A 16,666-nucleotide genomic window follows, 5' to 3' on the forward strand; every position below is an offset into this window, starting at 1 on the left:
AAATCTATTTTAAGCAATCCAGTCTCTTCAGAACATTTGGACTAAACTTCTCAATTCATCTGGGTTCTTTTCACAATCTTTTTATTAACTTTTTGAAGCGTCAAAGTGGTAGTTGCGTAAACTGTCAATGGAGGGACACAAATCTTTCAGATTTCATTAAAAATATTATCATTTGTGTGTCGAAGATAAACAAAAGTCTTACGGGTTTGGAACAACAAGAGGGTGAGTAAATGATGACAGAATAATAACGATTGTATAGAATAATAACGAATAATATCCCTTTAATAATAGATTTACGTATACGCAACGTCATTGCGTGATTACGTAAATGAACTAAATCCGTTTTTAAGCCAGTTCATTAAAACGAACTGTCCGAAAGAACCTGTTCACTGGAAAATAATCTGACTTCATCAGTATTTCCAGCCTGTCGACTGTCTGGGACTATCCAATAGTGTAGCAAAAATAAAACTGACATGTCAAGTACGGCCTCACAGGTTTCTCAGAGAATAACAAACCATATGCAACTTCTCCAACCAGTAGGTGAGAGTAAATTCACCTGACTATCAACGTGGTTGCTATGTAGAACAGCCGACGAGCTCTGACAGATGGTAACAAGCACAAAGGCAGCAGTTTGGCGATTGAGTGCCCGTTTCAAACCCTTCCCACACAAACAGCCATGCTCTACACACATTTTGACAGCAACCAACAAGCACAACTGTTCAAGTCACACTAGCCGCGTTTCCATTACAGATTTGCGCAAATGTTTTGCGCTTTTACCTAAATATCGATACAAAACTATTGCGAAATGACGGCGTTTCCATTAACCGATGTGATGCGACTAAAACGTCCTTTTTTCTCTCGCGATAAAGTCATTCTAAAAATCACGGCAGCGGACGTTGGTTTATATAATCTCACAGCCGCATTAGACATTATTATTATTAATGGAGGGAGACGTACGTGTTTTATCCAAGCATTAATGGCAGGGAAAGACCCTTATATTCCAAACGAAATATAAGGAGTTTCTGGGTGTTTCACCCTTTTCTGCGCTGAGGTTTTGATTGTGGCATTTCTTTGAAGTTTAGAATCCAGTATTCCTATAGGTTAATTATTGTTTATTTTATGAATTTAATAAAGAACTCTGTCTCCTATTCCAAACGATCCATGTAGGCTACTTTTGTGTCCATTCGTTTTTTCCTTTTTAAACCCGTAATTGAAAAACGAAAAATAAACGGTTGTCTTTTTAAAACGCAAAGTTGAACACCACAATTTTAATTTAAACTGGCTACACCAACTGCTGCGCAAAAAAGTAAATATCGACGAATTTTCAGATGTTTGTTTAATGACTTTTTTCCCCTTTATTAAACATGTAAAATATTCACAAATTAATATGGAAAACTTGTCGATTTTACTGGTTTTCTAAGGCCAAATTAGAACCTGGAATTCACATTTTCCCGCAGTGCTGAATAAGAAGAGCCATTAATATTATTAAACTATTGTTTTCTAACTCGGCTAAAAACATCTCCATCTCCGCTGTTAAGCAGATGCGCTTTTAGAGAGAAATGCACCTTTCAAACGGATTACTTAATCAGAACAAAATGTATTAGCTTTCGATTCGAATTTGTTCGTTTTAAAGTGGACATTTCAAGCTTTACTGCACCCACACACCGGACGCGAATAGCGCGTCAGGCGCGAGTGATTTCAATGTTAAGTCAATGCAAAGACGCGTTACACGCGTTTTACGCGCGTAACGCGTCTTTGCATTGACTTAACATTGAAATCACTCGCGCCTGACGCGCTATTCGCGTCCGGTGTGAACGCACCATTAGCCTACATAGGCTATATTTTGTTTCAGTTCTCGCGCTCCAGTTCAGGGAGATCATGAAAACGCGCCTGATTGTTTTATTTTATTTTACAAAAGCACAACATTTTCTTGTTATTGTTTACACAAATAAAAGTAGTTACAAATAATGTATTATTATTTTCTGTATGACCAGAAATTTTGTTGTTTCACTGTTAATAGGAAAATGCAAGTGTTCACGCCCGCGCCTCCGTGCCATAGTGCGCGCTCCACACTCCACACATACCCTTAGATATGCGTCAAAATATTGTGTTTATTTGTGATAATCTCAGCTCTGTATTATTATTGTCTAACCCGTATTATGAATGACATTTGACGAATTGCTTTGTTCCTTTTTTGGATAAAAGCGTCATCTAAATATGTAGCCTAGTAAATGTTATAATAATGATGATAATTATTATTATTTGCGTACATGGACCCCAAACACACCGCGTCTTCTAAGTCAGGTGACTGTAAATGCGCAAAAACTGTTTCCATTGCAGTTTTGCGAAATATTCCTTTTTCGAATTGGCTGAAAAACCTCCTCATGCGAGCGTAAAAACTTTTTTGCGATAAACGAGAGTTTTTGCGAAATTGACGTGTTTCCATTGAGCGTATTTTCAATTCGCAATTTCAATTTGCGCAATTTGAAGGGTAATGGAAACGCGGCTGTAAACTTCCTGAAAGACAGCTTCCAGCACATACGGTCATCCTTGGACATTTCAAAGATCACATAAAACATGAAATCTACTGAAATAGTTGTAAATAATTGTTGTTGAGTGCCAAAAAAACAAAACAGAGCTCAACTACTGTAAGCAATGATGGATTTAAAGGGACAGTACACCTAAAAATGCAATCATTATTACTTCATACTCAAGAAAAATCTTTACAGAGCTCTTTCCACAAAAAGACCAAAAAAGTTGCCAAGTTAATAAATGTTTATATTTCATATAACTTTGTTATAATACAAATAAATAAGTGTAATTTAAGTGATATACAAATCATTAATTTTTACCTTCAATATTATAGTAGGCTAATGAACCATAGTAGGCTACAACTGACTCTCATAGTTTACAGCATTAGTCAAGAGATTTGTTTTCCTTGAGAAACTTTGCAGTGTATTGTACCTGATATTCAAAATAATCAATATTGAATCGAAATCGAATTGCAAGCTTGTGAATCGGAATCGAATTGTGAAATTTGTGTCAATACCCAGCCCTACTGCTTATGTCTCTATAATAACATTAATCAAACAACAAAGAGAAAATTAACTCGCTTTTGGATGACTTTTGTAACTGTATTTTTATTGTATATTTTATTTATAAAGTGCAGTGTTATTTCACATTTGATTACAGTTTCTGTACCTGAATACTTGAAAATGTTAAAACACTGTTTATTTCAATCATATCTTTCTTCAGTAGTATTTATTTGTGCGATTGCTAGTTTGTTTGTTTTTTTTGTTCTTTTTAAATTACTGTGTTTACTTGTGATTAGTAATGCTTGAAATGTATAGCATATTAGTTAGGCTAGTTGTTTTTGCTATGGTATGTTTTAGCCATAGCCTATTGATTTTTGTTCATGGGTTTTAGCTACAATGAAGTGTTTTGCAAAAAGACTTAAAATAAATGTGAATGATATCCAAGTTTTTTTTTTTATCTTATAGGAATTGAAATTAGAAATCGATAAGCATAATCGGACAATTACAAATACAAACGATATCCAACCGGCACACTCGCTTCATTTTTTCTCATGTGTTTTGTGCATGAGCTGCAGCCTACACACTCTTATGATGACCTTGCTAAATTGACCATCAAGTGCATTTTTGTCTATTAAATTATTTTCGACAATTAATCAATAGTCGATTAATCGCTAGCATCCCTACTTTAAACCCATGAGATAAATTAGAAAGAAGCTCTGAAGTATCAAAAGCTCAAAGTCTGTAATCTGTAGAGATTCCTGTTCCTGGCAAGGCTGCAGAAAAATGAATCCAATATTGGCTTCTTTTTTGCTATCTCCTGGAGGGCGAAAGGAATTATGGGAGTGAGTAAAATACGAGTGGATACTGGCAACAGGATGCTGGATGAGCTGATTGTAACAAAGAATAAAACCCTAACGATTGTTTTGGCAGTGACTGAGAACGTAGCAAGTAGTACGTTATTGAAGTGGTAACATGCAATGAATTATGCAGAAAGAGTTGCTGAGATTGTTAGAAGCATGAATGATTCAAATCTCTATCCTGTTCTCTCTCTAAACCTTTGCAGTGACAGGATATTTTTTAAAATACGCTCCTAGATCACCGGTTTCAAAGAACTCACTAGTAACACTTTTACACCTTGTTGTGATTCTTGCGACATGCGGCTGTTTGAACTGTGAAAGCTCGCAATGGGCCATAAACCTTTAAGCTTTCACAAATCTTTAAGTATATGACAGTATGTACAAAGTATAGATGTGTTCCCAAAACTATCAAATTGTCTTGCCATCTATTGTCTACACAGACAGCACGCCACTGAAATAAAACTTCACAAGTGTCTGCTTTGTCATGCTCTACACTGGTAGCAACTCGTCACTCAAATACTGTTTCACATTAGCAAGTTGCTAAGATAACAGCCTCTTACTCCAATGTAAATAACACACAAACATTGAGTTCACTTTAGAATTTGACTTTAGTTAACTCTACAATAAGTAACTTCACCAGCTAATTACTCTTTGACAGCGATGCCACAACAGGAATATACAGCGCTCCCACAAAAACACGCTTGTTTCTCTAGTGCATAAGGTCTATATGTGAAGGATACATGGAGTCCTGCCTTTAGGTATCTTAGAGGGCAGCATAATGTTGCAGCCAACCTTTTGGAAAAGAGTCATTCTGTCAAATGAACCAAATTTCGGAAACTTCACAGGTTTAAATTTTTTATTTTGTTAAAGGAGTGGTATAATGCCCTTTTCACAAGATGTAAAATAAGTATTTGATGTCCCCAGAGTGTGTATGTGAAGTTTTAGCTGCCTTTTTTTGTTTTTTGTCTGTCCCTTTAAATGCACATGAGATGTTGCCTTTTACCTCACACACATGCAAAATTCACATCCTTAAAAAACTATTTATTTTAAAGCAAATATCTTCCTTTGCTTTGAACTTTGAGCGTCGTAACTTTGCAGATGTTGTTTATGCTCAAACTGCAACATTACACACTAACTAAAGTTAGAAAAGTGAAATCATAATCAACAACCAGACATAAATGGTGATGAAATCCAAAATATTAAATGCCATGGATGTATATTTACGGAGTAATCCACTATTTGTTTTAACATTATTTGTTCTTTAGATGTTAAAAGAAAAAAGTATCAGCTGTATCCAATGTGACCCAAATTTGGTTTTTGACCTCTGGAAATTTGTACTTTACCAATTTACTCATGGAGCCGCATTACGATCTCCATATCTCTGGGTGGGATTGAACCATAGAGGGCCTTTAAAATGAAGATACCAAAAGAAAAGTTTGCTAAGATCCAGAATCTAAAAGGAAAATCGAATCTTGAGTTACAGGCATGCAAACTTGAGGCTTAAAAACACAAGATGTACTTTTGCCATTTTTAAACTGTCACCAATGGCATAGAATTGCAAAGATTGAAAAAACAAAGAGCTACCAATCTCGGAGTAAAAATAAAATAATGATGCTGCCATCTTTCTAAAGCCATTTTTACCCGCAAATTGGCTCCAAATCTCAGGTGAAAATTGTCATTTTGACCCCCTCAACAAAATAGTGGATTCCTCAGTAAATATACATCTGTGAGTCTATGACATTTAATATTTGGCTTTCATCACTATTTATGTTTGTCTTTCTACAGAGAAAATATGAACAAAATCCAAAATTTGAGCCGGGGAACCTCTGGTCGAGTTGACACGGAAGGACCCAACAGCTTTTGCATCCCATGATGCCTTAAAATGCTCACCGGGTTTAGGAACAGAGCTTATGTGTGCAGTGGAAGTCTCATTTAATTCCCAGCAACGTCTCACAGATCTAGCAGCTGACTAGGCCTCTTCTAGCTTCATCTGTCAATCTTAGCTCTTTCTCGGAGTGGCAGCGTGCCTGTTGACCAGGGCACAGTAGGCGCCCAGTCAGCATGTGACAAAAGCAAGAGGCTCATTTGTATGCCGAACGCGCTACAATCATAAATCCGAGCCGAGAAGCACGGGAACGGGACGCGGCGATCCCAGACTACCAGCTTTTATCGCTAAAGAGTTTGACTGAGATCAGCTTTTGGTCTGATGGGAAGTAAAGCGCTCGATGTTTCAATTATGCTAAATTCTTCAACAATCGGAAGAGATGTCACACGGTGCTGATGCATATGTGGGCGTCTGGAACAAGAAGTAACAAGAAAAGTGTTATGTGCTGGTGACATTAGCTTTCACTTTACTGATTAAATGTTCTGAACATTATGGCGTAATTATAAACCAATATGGTCTTGTCAAACTGTCTGTTCCCAGCTGTTCCCCGCAGATCCCACACGGTGGTTTTCATCACTAGCCGATCAGCATCTCAATTCAGCAGAGATGCAGAGATGACATTCAGAATGATGCGATTTCAAGTTTAAAATGAGCGTTCACCCAAATAAAACAAGCCTCATGTTATCTGGTAGAATGTTTTTACTGTTGTTGTCCATACGAATCAAAGTTAATGGTATCCACTGACTTTCATTGTATGCACAAAAACACAGAAGAATGTAAGTCATACAGGGTTGGAACAACATGAGGGTGAGTGAATGATGACAGAATTATTTTTGGGGGGTTAATACGTTTTAATTTGTTACTTACACTACTTGAATTCGTTCAGAAGACTCGAGATATTGCACACATATCATATAGACTACATTTATGATCATTTTAAGGTGCTTTTCTGTCCTTTTTGAAGTTTGAACACTCAAGTCCCCATTTAATCTAATTGTAGGGACAAACACTTCTTATTTTATGTTCCACAACAGAACAAAAGTCCTACAGATGAGAAAATTTTCATTTTTTGGCTAAATTCTCTTCACTTAATAGCCTCAATTCCTTTCATCAGCTTTGGTTTTGGAGGAAAAGCCAGGTGTGGGAAGATGATCAACAGACACATTCTTGTTTGAAATGCCATTGCATTTGTGACACATTTACTGTAAATAGCAGATGGTTCATTAAGCTGAATTTGCAACCAGAAAGGGCTGAGAGGCCAAGATTACAGTGGACGCCTGTGTGTAAATGTGTATGCATGCATTTGTGTGTATGTGTGTGTGTGTGTGCCATCCCGGCTGGACTCCATCCATATTTCATGACTGATAAAGGTTTCGGTAGCTGTGTACACTTTCCAAGAGCAGCACTGTAATATGCAGCCATTTTCCAGTGAAATAATATGCTCCAGATGTGGCTTGTTGTTGTCACCAATGTGAATAAAGAAAATCCTTTCCCAATTTGCCATAATATCATTCTAAAATTTAAGCACAGAGAAACAGAGGCTTTGTTTATTGTCCATCCCTCCCTGGCCCTTCAAACCACCTCTCTTCTTTGCTCTGACCTTCTAAGTGAAGAAATGACCAAATGTCACCCTGTTGTTTATTTGAGTACAGCTGTAGTGAACGAGATCACAGGTCCATGTGAACTCTTCTGTACTACCGGATTCCTCACGCCGCTCAACTGACTTTGTCTATAGCTATCAGCCAATGAGAGACGAGCAGATTCCAGACTGCTCTCCTGCTCATCTGCCAAAAATCATCCTTCAAACTGTCAGCTGTTATCACAACGAGCTTACAAAAAATAACAAATCAAAGTAAAATCGCTAAGGTTGTCATTAAACTTGCCCTGAAGATTTGGTTGCACTTAATACAAGCATTATTTCATGTAATTTAGTCCATAATTAATTTATCAATATGTAAACAGGGTGTGTGTGTACACATACAGAGAAAAGAAAGACAGATCACAGATGCATTTAAAAACTCTTTAGATAGACAGACAGACAGATAGATAGATAGATAGATAGATAGATAGATAGATAGATAGATAGATAGATAGATAGATAGATATACATACAATAATATATACTGTAGCATAAATGTAAATATGTAAACAAAATATCAATACATAAACATTAAATTAATAAAATATTAACTGAACGCAAATCGAATACGTTATTGGTTGCTGTTGATGCAATAACAGATAAGACTGATAAAGATGAAAAAAAAAAATTTGTGTGTGTGTGCATTGTTTCGATTTTAGATATAAAATCATATTCTCAGTATGAATTAGAGCGTCTGTGTGAAGAAAGACAAAAGATCAGCCTTTACTGCGGCTGTTTCTTCTTATTGCTGCATATAAGAGCCATTCAAGATGACCATTCAAATTAATGAAGGAAAACAACATAAACAATTCCAGCCGGAAAATGAAAAGAAAAGAAATGAAAAAAAAAACTAATAATAAAAACACTCGGTATGCATTATTCTGTCACTTGCATTCAATATTTTAAATGAGCGGGAAATGATTTGACATTTCATCTGCCATCAGATTGTGGATGTCACGGCTCATTATCGCACCTGCAGCGATTTAACTTGCCTTTTTATTAACGATGCGGCAATATAATGTAAATATATTACTTACCAACGCCATATTTTTCATGTTCAGTCGGTATCCACATTTTTTCCCGCGTCAAGTGAAATAAAATGTGCTATAAAACAGGGCAATTACGGCGGGTACTATCCATATTGTTGTTACACAGGGTTGCACTGTATTGTTCTGAGGGCAGAGCCACAGCAGCATCCCACATACACCACACTTCTCAGCCCTGAAGAAAAACACCATTGCCTCATGGGAGATGTAGGAAATGAATGAGAACGCTTGGATAGAAAACTACAATGCCCATAAACCCCACACAAAGCTGTGGTTTAACTCTGATTGGTCAATGAGCCATCTACCAGGTCACGTGACTTAAAAAAAAAACATGGCAGCTCAGATGCACAACACTAATTTGACAGGTTGGTTAACCAAATTAAACATATTGGCAAATATGTTGGCATTATATTGCTTTGTTTGCGTTTATTTTAATGTTTACATTTTTAAGAAGCTCTATTTTGATTTCCCTAAACATGCCCGCCATCTACCTATTGCAAATGTTAGTTATTATAACAATAAGTCTGCATATAAATTATTATTACCGTAATGCAAGTTTGTCATCTGTTTTTAATGGCACATGTGCATGATGAGGACGTTTTTTGTTTCGTTTTTTTTAAAAGGACACCGGATAATAACTTGTCATTTTGTAATACTCATCTGGATTGGTGGTTTACTCGTCAAAGCTATTTATATTTAAAATCAACAACAGACCAGTTAGGCAGTCCATCTCAAACCAGTAGACCATCTTAGACTAGTTTAGATCTGCAGGGAGTGGGTGGTTGAACAATCTTAGATGATCAAACAGCGACCCTTTAAACTATCACTGCAAAAGCTCACTTCGAATTTGTGCTCCTAAGTGCACTTAATGAGTTGTTTTGCCTATTATAATACTATACTATAATACTATAATAGGCAAAACAACTCATTAAGTGCACTTAGGAGCACAAATGTATCAGGTTTTTATAATAACCTGCTGTTTACATGAGTCACACCTTCATTTTGTGTGAATCAGCTGCTTGTTTGTGTGATGACATCATGATGTACGAGACAAGTTTCTCAAATTAATTCATAGGTGTCAGTTGTTTATAAAACACAAATATATATGTGCATCATATTTAATGAATGTATTATGATGTGTTTTCTCTAATTGCTAGGTGAGCAGGATTGTATACTAGAGCCGCTTTGTTTCCCTGAGCAGCTGTGTGGTAGCGCTTGTCCCGCCGCCTCCAGCGATGGCCATCCGGTGACCTGTGTGCTCTGTTCCGACTCTTTTCCCTCTCCTGAAAAAGACCAACTTCTCAAGCACATGGTGTTGGATCACAAACTGGTTATTGCTGATGTCAAACTCATCGCAGACTTTCCACGGTGAGACTTTCCACAATTTGTAACCTACATGTCTCTGCATTTCTCTAAGGAGATATATTAGACCGGCACAATACAAATAACACAAAATAATGAAACCTGATTTGTTGCAGGTATATGTTGTACTGGAAGAAACGGTTTACAGAGCAACCCATCACAGACTTCTGCAGTGTTATCAAGACCAATTCTGAAGGTCCTGAAGGTAAGAAACATTTGAGCTGAACAATTTTGTATTTGCATGTTAGTTGCTATAGAATTTACAATAAAATCATTTAAAATGATTTGTAATTCCTAATTTAAGTACTAAAATTACTAAAACTAAAAGTGAAATAAAAATTAATTAAGACTAAAAAGACAAATTAAACTAATAAGCACATAACAAAATCACTAAAAATTCAATCTGAAAATCTAAAAATAAAAGTTAATTCAAAATATGAATAAATAAATACTAAAACAGTTCATAAATTATTCTAAAATAACACTGGTCTGAGAAATGCCCCTTTAAATTGTATGATTTAAATGTGATGTCTAAAGTATTCTGTCCTTTTTACACTGGACTCTAATAACCAAAAAGCTGCTTTGTGTCATTTTAGAACAACAAGAGCTCTACTTCCTATTATGTGATGCGCTGCCAGAGGACAGAATCCTTAGAGAGCAGCTACAACAGAGACGACTGGTGAGTGTCTGTAAAAAGACAAGGACCTGCGGTCAGGAGTGCTGCTCTGGGATCAGCTCCAACCCTGTGTGACATTAGTTTATGGATATTCATAACTGATCCTAAAGCAGCACAGATTCAAGTCGGACTAAAACCCTAGAATATGAGTGACACCATCATACGATTAGTCTTTGTGTGTATTCTCTTTTCAGACATTTTCTTTTGCATTTAAATTTTACATTAAAAAGGTTATTTCTTTGATTTAATTATGGAATAATTAAAATATTTGGGTGAACTAACCCTTTAAAGTCCCCCTGTGGTTAAAATCAAGCTTTTAATGTTTTTTTTAGTTTTTAAAAAAATATGCTTTAAGACAAATATGTGCAAATTCATAAGTCAACACCATTGCTGAGTATTTTCCATAGACTGTAAAAAAAAAACATTTCTCCTTAAAACTGCAGTGAACCAAAGACAGTCTCAAAAACGCAGTTAAAAAAAACTGGTGTTTCTGACGTCACAAACTACCTTGTAACCAATCACGTCGACGAGTGGATCTCTGAGCTGGTGTGAAAGGCCAATTTGCATATTCATAGAACCGCGTATACTAAATGAGGCAAGGGTGTAGTGTTACATTCAAGCTATTTTAAGGCATAACGTTTTAGTTTTTTTTCAAGGAAAAAACGATTAAATATGTCATTTTGGTGATCAAAGATGAGTTTTAAGGGATAAAGTTATAGACTACAGGCCAGGGGGACTAAGAAAATGTTCCTACCCACAAATCCCATTACGTCAGACAGGAAATGTAATTTAATAGATTGAAAATGGTATTACATTTTGTTAAAAGATTATTGAAACAAACTTAATTTTGTTTTAAATTCTTATGAATAATGTGAACTGATATATCACTTGAAAAGTTATTAAGTGTAAAGCATCCATTCTGATTTCTTGCTGCAACAATTCAAAACCACATTATTATTGTATAACAAAAGTAATACAGCAGAGATCCAGTGGTTATGTACTGTACTTGAAAGTGCCTGACAGTGTTCAGTGAAAATCCCCACTCCCCCCATACAGATTGTTTTTGCAGAGATATTATTAAGAGTCAACATAGTCATCATACACACATTTCATCTCTGGCAAAAAAAAATCTGCGATTGTGGTTGCTAGGCAACCTCTGCAGTCGCTCTGCAGTGTGGCGACCAGCTGTTTAACAGTGCAGCTGTGACCTTTCTCAATCATCCGGTGACGCGCTGCACGCCGATGAAACTCGGGCCGAGAGGATTAGCACTGTTTATCAAACACCAATCATTCGCAGATTGCGTCTGCGATAATTATCAATGATTATGGCAATCGAACAGCGGGTTTTCGGAAACGCAGAATGATAAAAACACACCACACTGAGAATCATACCAATTATGAATATTCTTTATAGGCTCACAAATTATGTAACCAAATTTGCTAGATAAGTCTGTGATGAAGTTTGATATGTTTTGATAGGAGGAAGTTCTGGAGCAGCAGCAAAAAGAGAGGGACGATGCAACGTTTCATCGCACATGTATGTTCTGCAGTGAGGAGTTTACTGGAAACAGGTGACGCTTCTCAATAGACCTTATTCACAGCAGCGCCATGACCGGTATGAAAGCGAGGCTGTGAGGGATAGACTTGCTGTGTTTTTAGTGGCATCTGCTGTAAAAAGCTAGAGTTAGAGTCTACTGAAGAGAATAGACTAGAGTTTTGTGTCTACTGAAGTTTCTTGGAAAGATATTTTTGCAGTGTTTCATTAGAAGAACAATTCAAAAACATTGTGTCAAGTCATCTTCATTTATATAGCGCTTTTAACAATGTAGATTGTTTCAAAGCAGCTTTACAGAGATAAACGTATAATTTAAGGTAACAGAGATTGTTTTGGCTTGAATATGTAATGTTATTGTCCAGCTAAAGTTCGTTTTGATTGATTCACTTCCAGATTGTGTCTGGGAATGTGTGTCCCTCACAGCCTCGCTTTCATTGAAAATCATTCAAAATGGTTTATATTTTTAAACCACACACACACACACACACACACACACATACACACACACACATATCCTGCTGATATTAAATTATGTAACATACCACTGTCAGTTTCTTTTAAAACATATTTCTGATTCATTCCTTATTCTAGGATCTATACATTTAATTTTTAATCATAATTTAAGTGAAATTGTTGACATTTGAGTTTTGTCCTCTTGGACATGACCTCCACAACAGATTCAATCTCTGATTTATTTAATAATTATTATTTATAAATAGCAATTATTTATTGAAATAAAATATTCTTAAATTTTATATATATAAATTGTATATACATATACAATTTAAAATATATTTTATAAATATATATATATATATATATATTAACTCTTTAATGTTAAATCGTATATATGAATATACAATTTATATACTATAATACATTTGCTATGAAACATCTGCAAGGCCATGCAACTCAATTTGCATAGGAAAATCTAAATTGAATCATACCAAGATAAAGACTTTGCACATGAATATGAATTAGCTAATTTGACCAAACGGTCTAGACAGATTACCTTGCGGAGTCAGAGTGAGCTAAGCAAAAATCATGAATATTTTTGCTTTATTGTTTTTTGCAGCTCACAGTATCAAACAGCACTGCATATTAAATGACAGTGCTGTGTTTGTACCCTGTTCTGTCACTGCAGGTCTTCACTGCTGAACCACATGGCTAAAGAACACTCGTTCAGCGTCGGCCTGCCGGACAACATCGTCTACTGCACAGAGTTCCTCCACACTCTGGAGTTGAAACTGGAGAAGTCAGTGTTTTAAGATTTTATCCTATATATATATATATATATATATATATATATATAAAATCATACTATTATTATCACACATTAAAAAATTTAAATGGAGATGGAGAAGGTATGAACGCCCTCTTTTGGTGCTTGCTGTCATTGCATTAATCCTAAGTCACCAAGTTGGGTTAGTTTTTGGGTCAGTGACATATAAATAGAGAGAGGGTGCAAAAATGAAACATTTTAAAGGCATAATGCAAGTTATTTTACACAGTGTATGTGTATTTTTTTTAATATATATTTTGATATACTGTATATTTAAAGTTTTGTAGTTTTTACAAAGTTGTTAAGTTTGTAGTTAAGTTTGTATTATTGAATCCATTGATTGAATATCTCCTGTTGTTCATTTTATTTATTTATTCTTTTCAAGCAAGTTAGTTTTGTCCGTTGTCCCATATAACATTAAGGCGCTTTCAAGCATAATGTTTTCGTTATCTAAAACCATTTACTGAAATATTGTATAATTTTAGTTTACAAACTAAATAATTGTATATTTTAAATTGGCTTAGGAAATCAAAATAAGCACTGACCCTTATATTGTAAAAAGTAAAAAGATTGTGAAACTAGACATTCATATTACCATTATTTTACTTAGCATGCAGTGTCTGTACTGTGAGAAGACATTCAGAGACAAAACCACCTTGAAAGATCACATGAGGAAAAAGCAGCATCGACGAATTAACGCCAGAAATAATGACTACGATCGCTTTTACATCATCAATTACCTGGTATGTCCTTGCTTTGGTTTGTAGTATGCGTCTCACCTGAACAAAATCAATTCCCAGTATGAAATCTATTTGGCGCTGTTTGCACTATTACAGGAGTTGGGGAAGACATGGGAGGAGGTGCAGTCTGAAGATGACAGGGAGATGTTTGAAGATGAAGATGAGTAAGACCTTCATCTTTTTACTTGATCGTCAGAGGCTGTTGGTCACGTTTTTATTCTCATTCCTCATATTCTGCAATCTCTACAGCGATTGGTCGGACTGGCAGGCCCATCCCGTGTGTGCCGTGTGTCTGTTCTGTGAGCAGCAAGCGGAGACGATGGAGAAAATGTACACGCACATGGAGGTAAATGATACCATTTATATATTTGAGTGCTTCTAAAAAGTATTTCACATGTATTTTCTATTCATTTTTTTTTTTATTTCCAGGAAACTCATGAATTTGACTTGCACAAATTAAAAACAGACTTAAGTGAGTATAATTGCGTGAACAGAGATGTAGGCCTGTTTTTGAGAAGAACCCATGAGCGCACAGAAGGTCTTTAATGTCATTTGTGTCATTTGTCCAGACCTAAAGTTTTATCAGCAAGTCAAACTGGTGAATTACATCCGTCGTGAGCTTCACCAGTGCCGCTGCTACTGCTGTCAGGAAAGGTTCGAGAGCAAAGAGGAACTAGTACAACACCTTGTTAACAAAGGTCATGTGATGCAGCTGCCCGAGGTCTCGCACTGGGACCAACCGCAGTAAGTATCACTTCTTCACATGACCATTTCTTTGCTATTTTATATTAAGTAATATAAAATACAACAAAATATTTATATAATTTATTTTATATTATATTTTTATTATATTATATACAAGTCAATAAAGACTGTGGAATTGAAATGAATTATATCTGTAATTTAAATTGTTTTATATTTTCAATTGGCGTAGAACATCAGAATGAGCACTTACTCTTTATACTTTAAAACTAAAAAAGTATTTATAATAAGTCCTCTATTATGCTTTTTTAATTTTCAGCTTTCTTTAATGTGTAATGTTGCTGTTTGAGCGTGAAAAAGATCTGCAAGGTTACAAAGCATAAAGTCACTCCAAACGGAGTTTTTGTCTAAATCAGTGCGCGCTGTTTCTGAACTTCCTGAAACGCCTCCATTGTAGTCTTTTTCTTCTGGGAATGAACATGTGACAATGTTACTCATTTAAATAATACGCAAAATAGGCGAGGCCTGGTTGAGTTGTGTTAGTAGTGTGTTGACTACTTGCGGTTATGGTAAGGGGCGCTACATTTACGAAACACGCTTTAAGCGGTTGACTAATCACAACACACTGATCCAGCCGACCAATCAGAGAACGTTGAGCATTTCAGAAGGAGGGGCTTCATAGAGACAGGAACTTAACCGAAAGTTACTGACAGACAGACTGAGAACAGAGGTGCTACAACAATGTAAAATATATGAAAAATAATGTGTTTTTCATTCTAGTAGACCCCAAAAACAAAATCAATACTTTGAAAAAAGGGCATAATATGGTCTCTTTAAAATGTGCTGTTTTTCCAGATACTACTTTCCTACGTACGAGAACGACGCGCTTCTGACAGCTCTGTCGGACAGCGAGAGCGAATCTGAGGGTCCAAATCACACATCTGAAGTCCCTGTTATTGCAGAAGACATTTCAAACCTGAAGGTCTTAAAACAGAATAGTGTGCTTGGTAAACTTCTCAAAGACAGGAGCGGCTCCAGCTGAAGATGAGAGAATCGTGTTCAAATGACGTTCCAATTGTTTTCAATGTAAAAATGAATATGTGTAGTTTAATGGTGTTATTATTTTGTTCTATTCATATGGGCTAATGCTCACATCGTGAAAATTAAGTCAAATAAACTATTTATTTACATATGCCATCAGTGGATCATTGGAAACCCTAATCAAAAGGATTTTAAAATATCTTGGTTGAAGAACATTTAGCATTGCCTTTTTGTCTGGGAATTTTGGCTTATGGCTGGATAGTGCAGTCAAGTAGTATGGTACTATAAATATTAACGTGTTTTAATAAAGATATTGCCAGAATAGTCTACACTCAACACCTACCCACTTTAAGCAAACTATAATCTCCATACACAGGTCCATTAACACTAATGTTGCTAAATTAATATTAAGAATAGTCAACAAATATTAAAAAACAATATTAAGTCAAATTATAGAGCATTAATTTACAAGTATAGTTTAATATACTTTCAAACACAGTGTATATATAATGTATATTAATATGAATCAGCGTAAACTACTTGAACCCATTGCGAAATGCACGTGAGAATATTTCACCCCTGACGTGAAATTCACGATTGCATACTCGCCAAACAATGGTAAATTTGACACCACCTTTAGTGAATCTGCATTTTATAGTTTTTTATATATATATATCTGTCGGAAGAATAAAAACAATTCCATACATGGTAGCAGTAAAAGAGCAACTCTTTTATTCATATCAAACTCATTCTCATGTCTGATTTCATACACGCAAACAATCATTGAAATCATCCCAGCATCTCGTTCATTCTTTGCTGAAGTCATTCGCGGGTTTCTTTTTTAAA

The 16,666-nt window shown here is 35.7% G+C and overlaps 2 protein-coding genes across 2 annotated transcripts in view; one reads left to right on the forward strand and one right to left on the reverse strand.

The window, feature by feature from the left end:
* The window catches only part of dock4a (dedicator of cytokinesis 4a), a 71,925-nt gene extending 63,286 nt beyond the window's left edge, over positions 1-8,639 (reverse strand). Inside the window, exon 1 of the mRNA XM_079604075.1 lies at positions 8,454-8,639. Coding sequence (XP_079460201.1) covers positions 8,454-8,490 — 37 coding nt within the window. The 5' untranslated portion in view covers positions 8,491-8,639. The remainder of the gene's footprint in view (positions 1-8,453) is intronic.
* Positions 8,640-8,724: 85 nt separating this feature from the next.
* Positions 8,725-16,249, forward strand: znf277 (zinc finger protein 277). Its single transcript, XM_079603610.1, has 12 exons — positions 8,725-8,827; positions 9,620-9,830; positions 9,941-10,029; positions 10,421-10,503; positions 11,980-12,071; positions 13,200-13,310; positions 13,948-14,080; positions 14,174-14,241; positions 14,327-14,423; positions 14,507-14,549; positions 14,647-14,821; positions 15,635-16,249. Exons 1-12 carry the CDS (start codon positions 8,794-8,796, stop codon positions 15,819-15,821), a joined length of 1,323 nt encoding a protein of 440 aa, XP_079459736.1. The 5' UTR covers positions 8,725-8,793; the 3' UTR covers positions 15,822-16,249.
* Positions 16,250-16,666: the final 417 nt, after the last annotated feature.

Source organism: Phoxinus phoxinus (genome assembly GCF_949152265.1).
Source record: "Phoxinus phoxinus genome assembly, chromosome: 25".
NCBI classification, from domain to species: domain Eukaryota; kingdom Metazoa; phylum Chordata; class Actinopteri; order Cypriniformes; family Leuciscidae; genus Phoxinus; species Phoxinus phoxinus.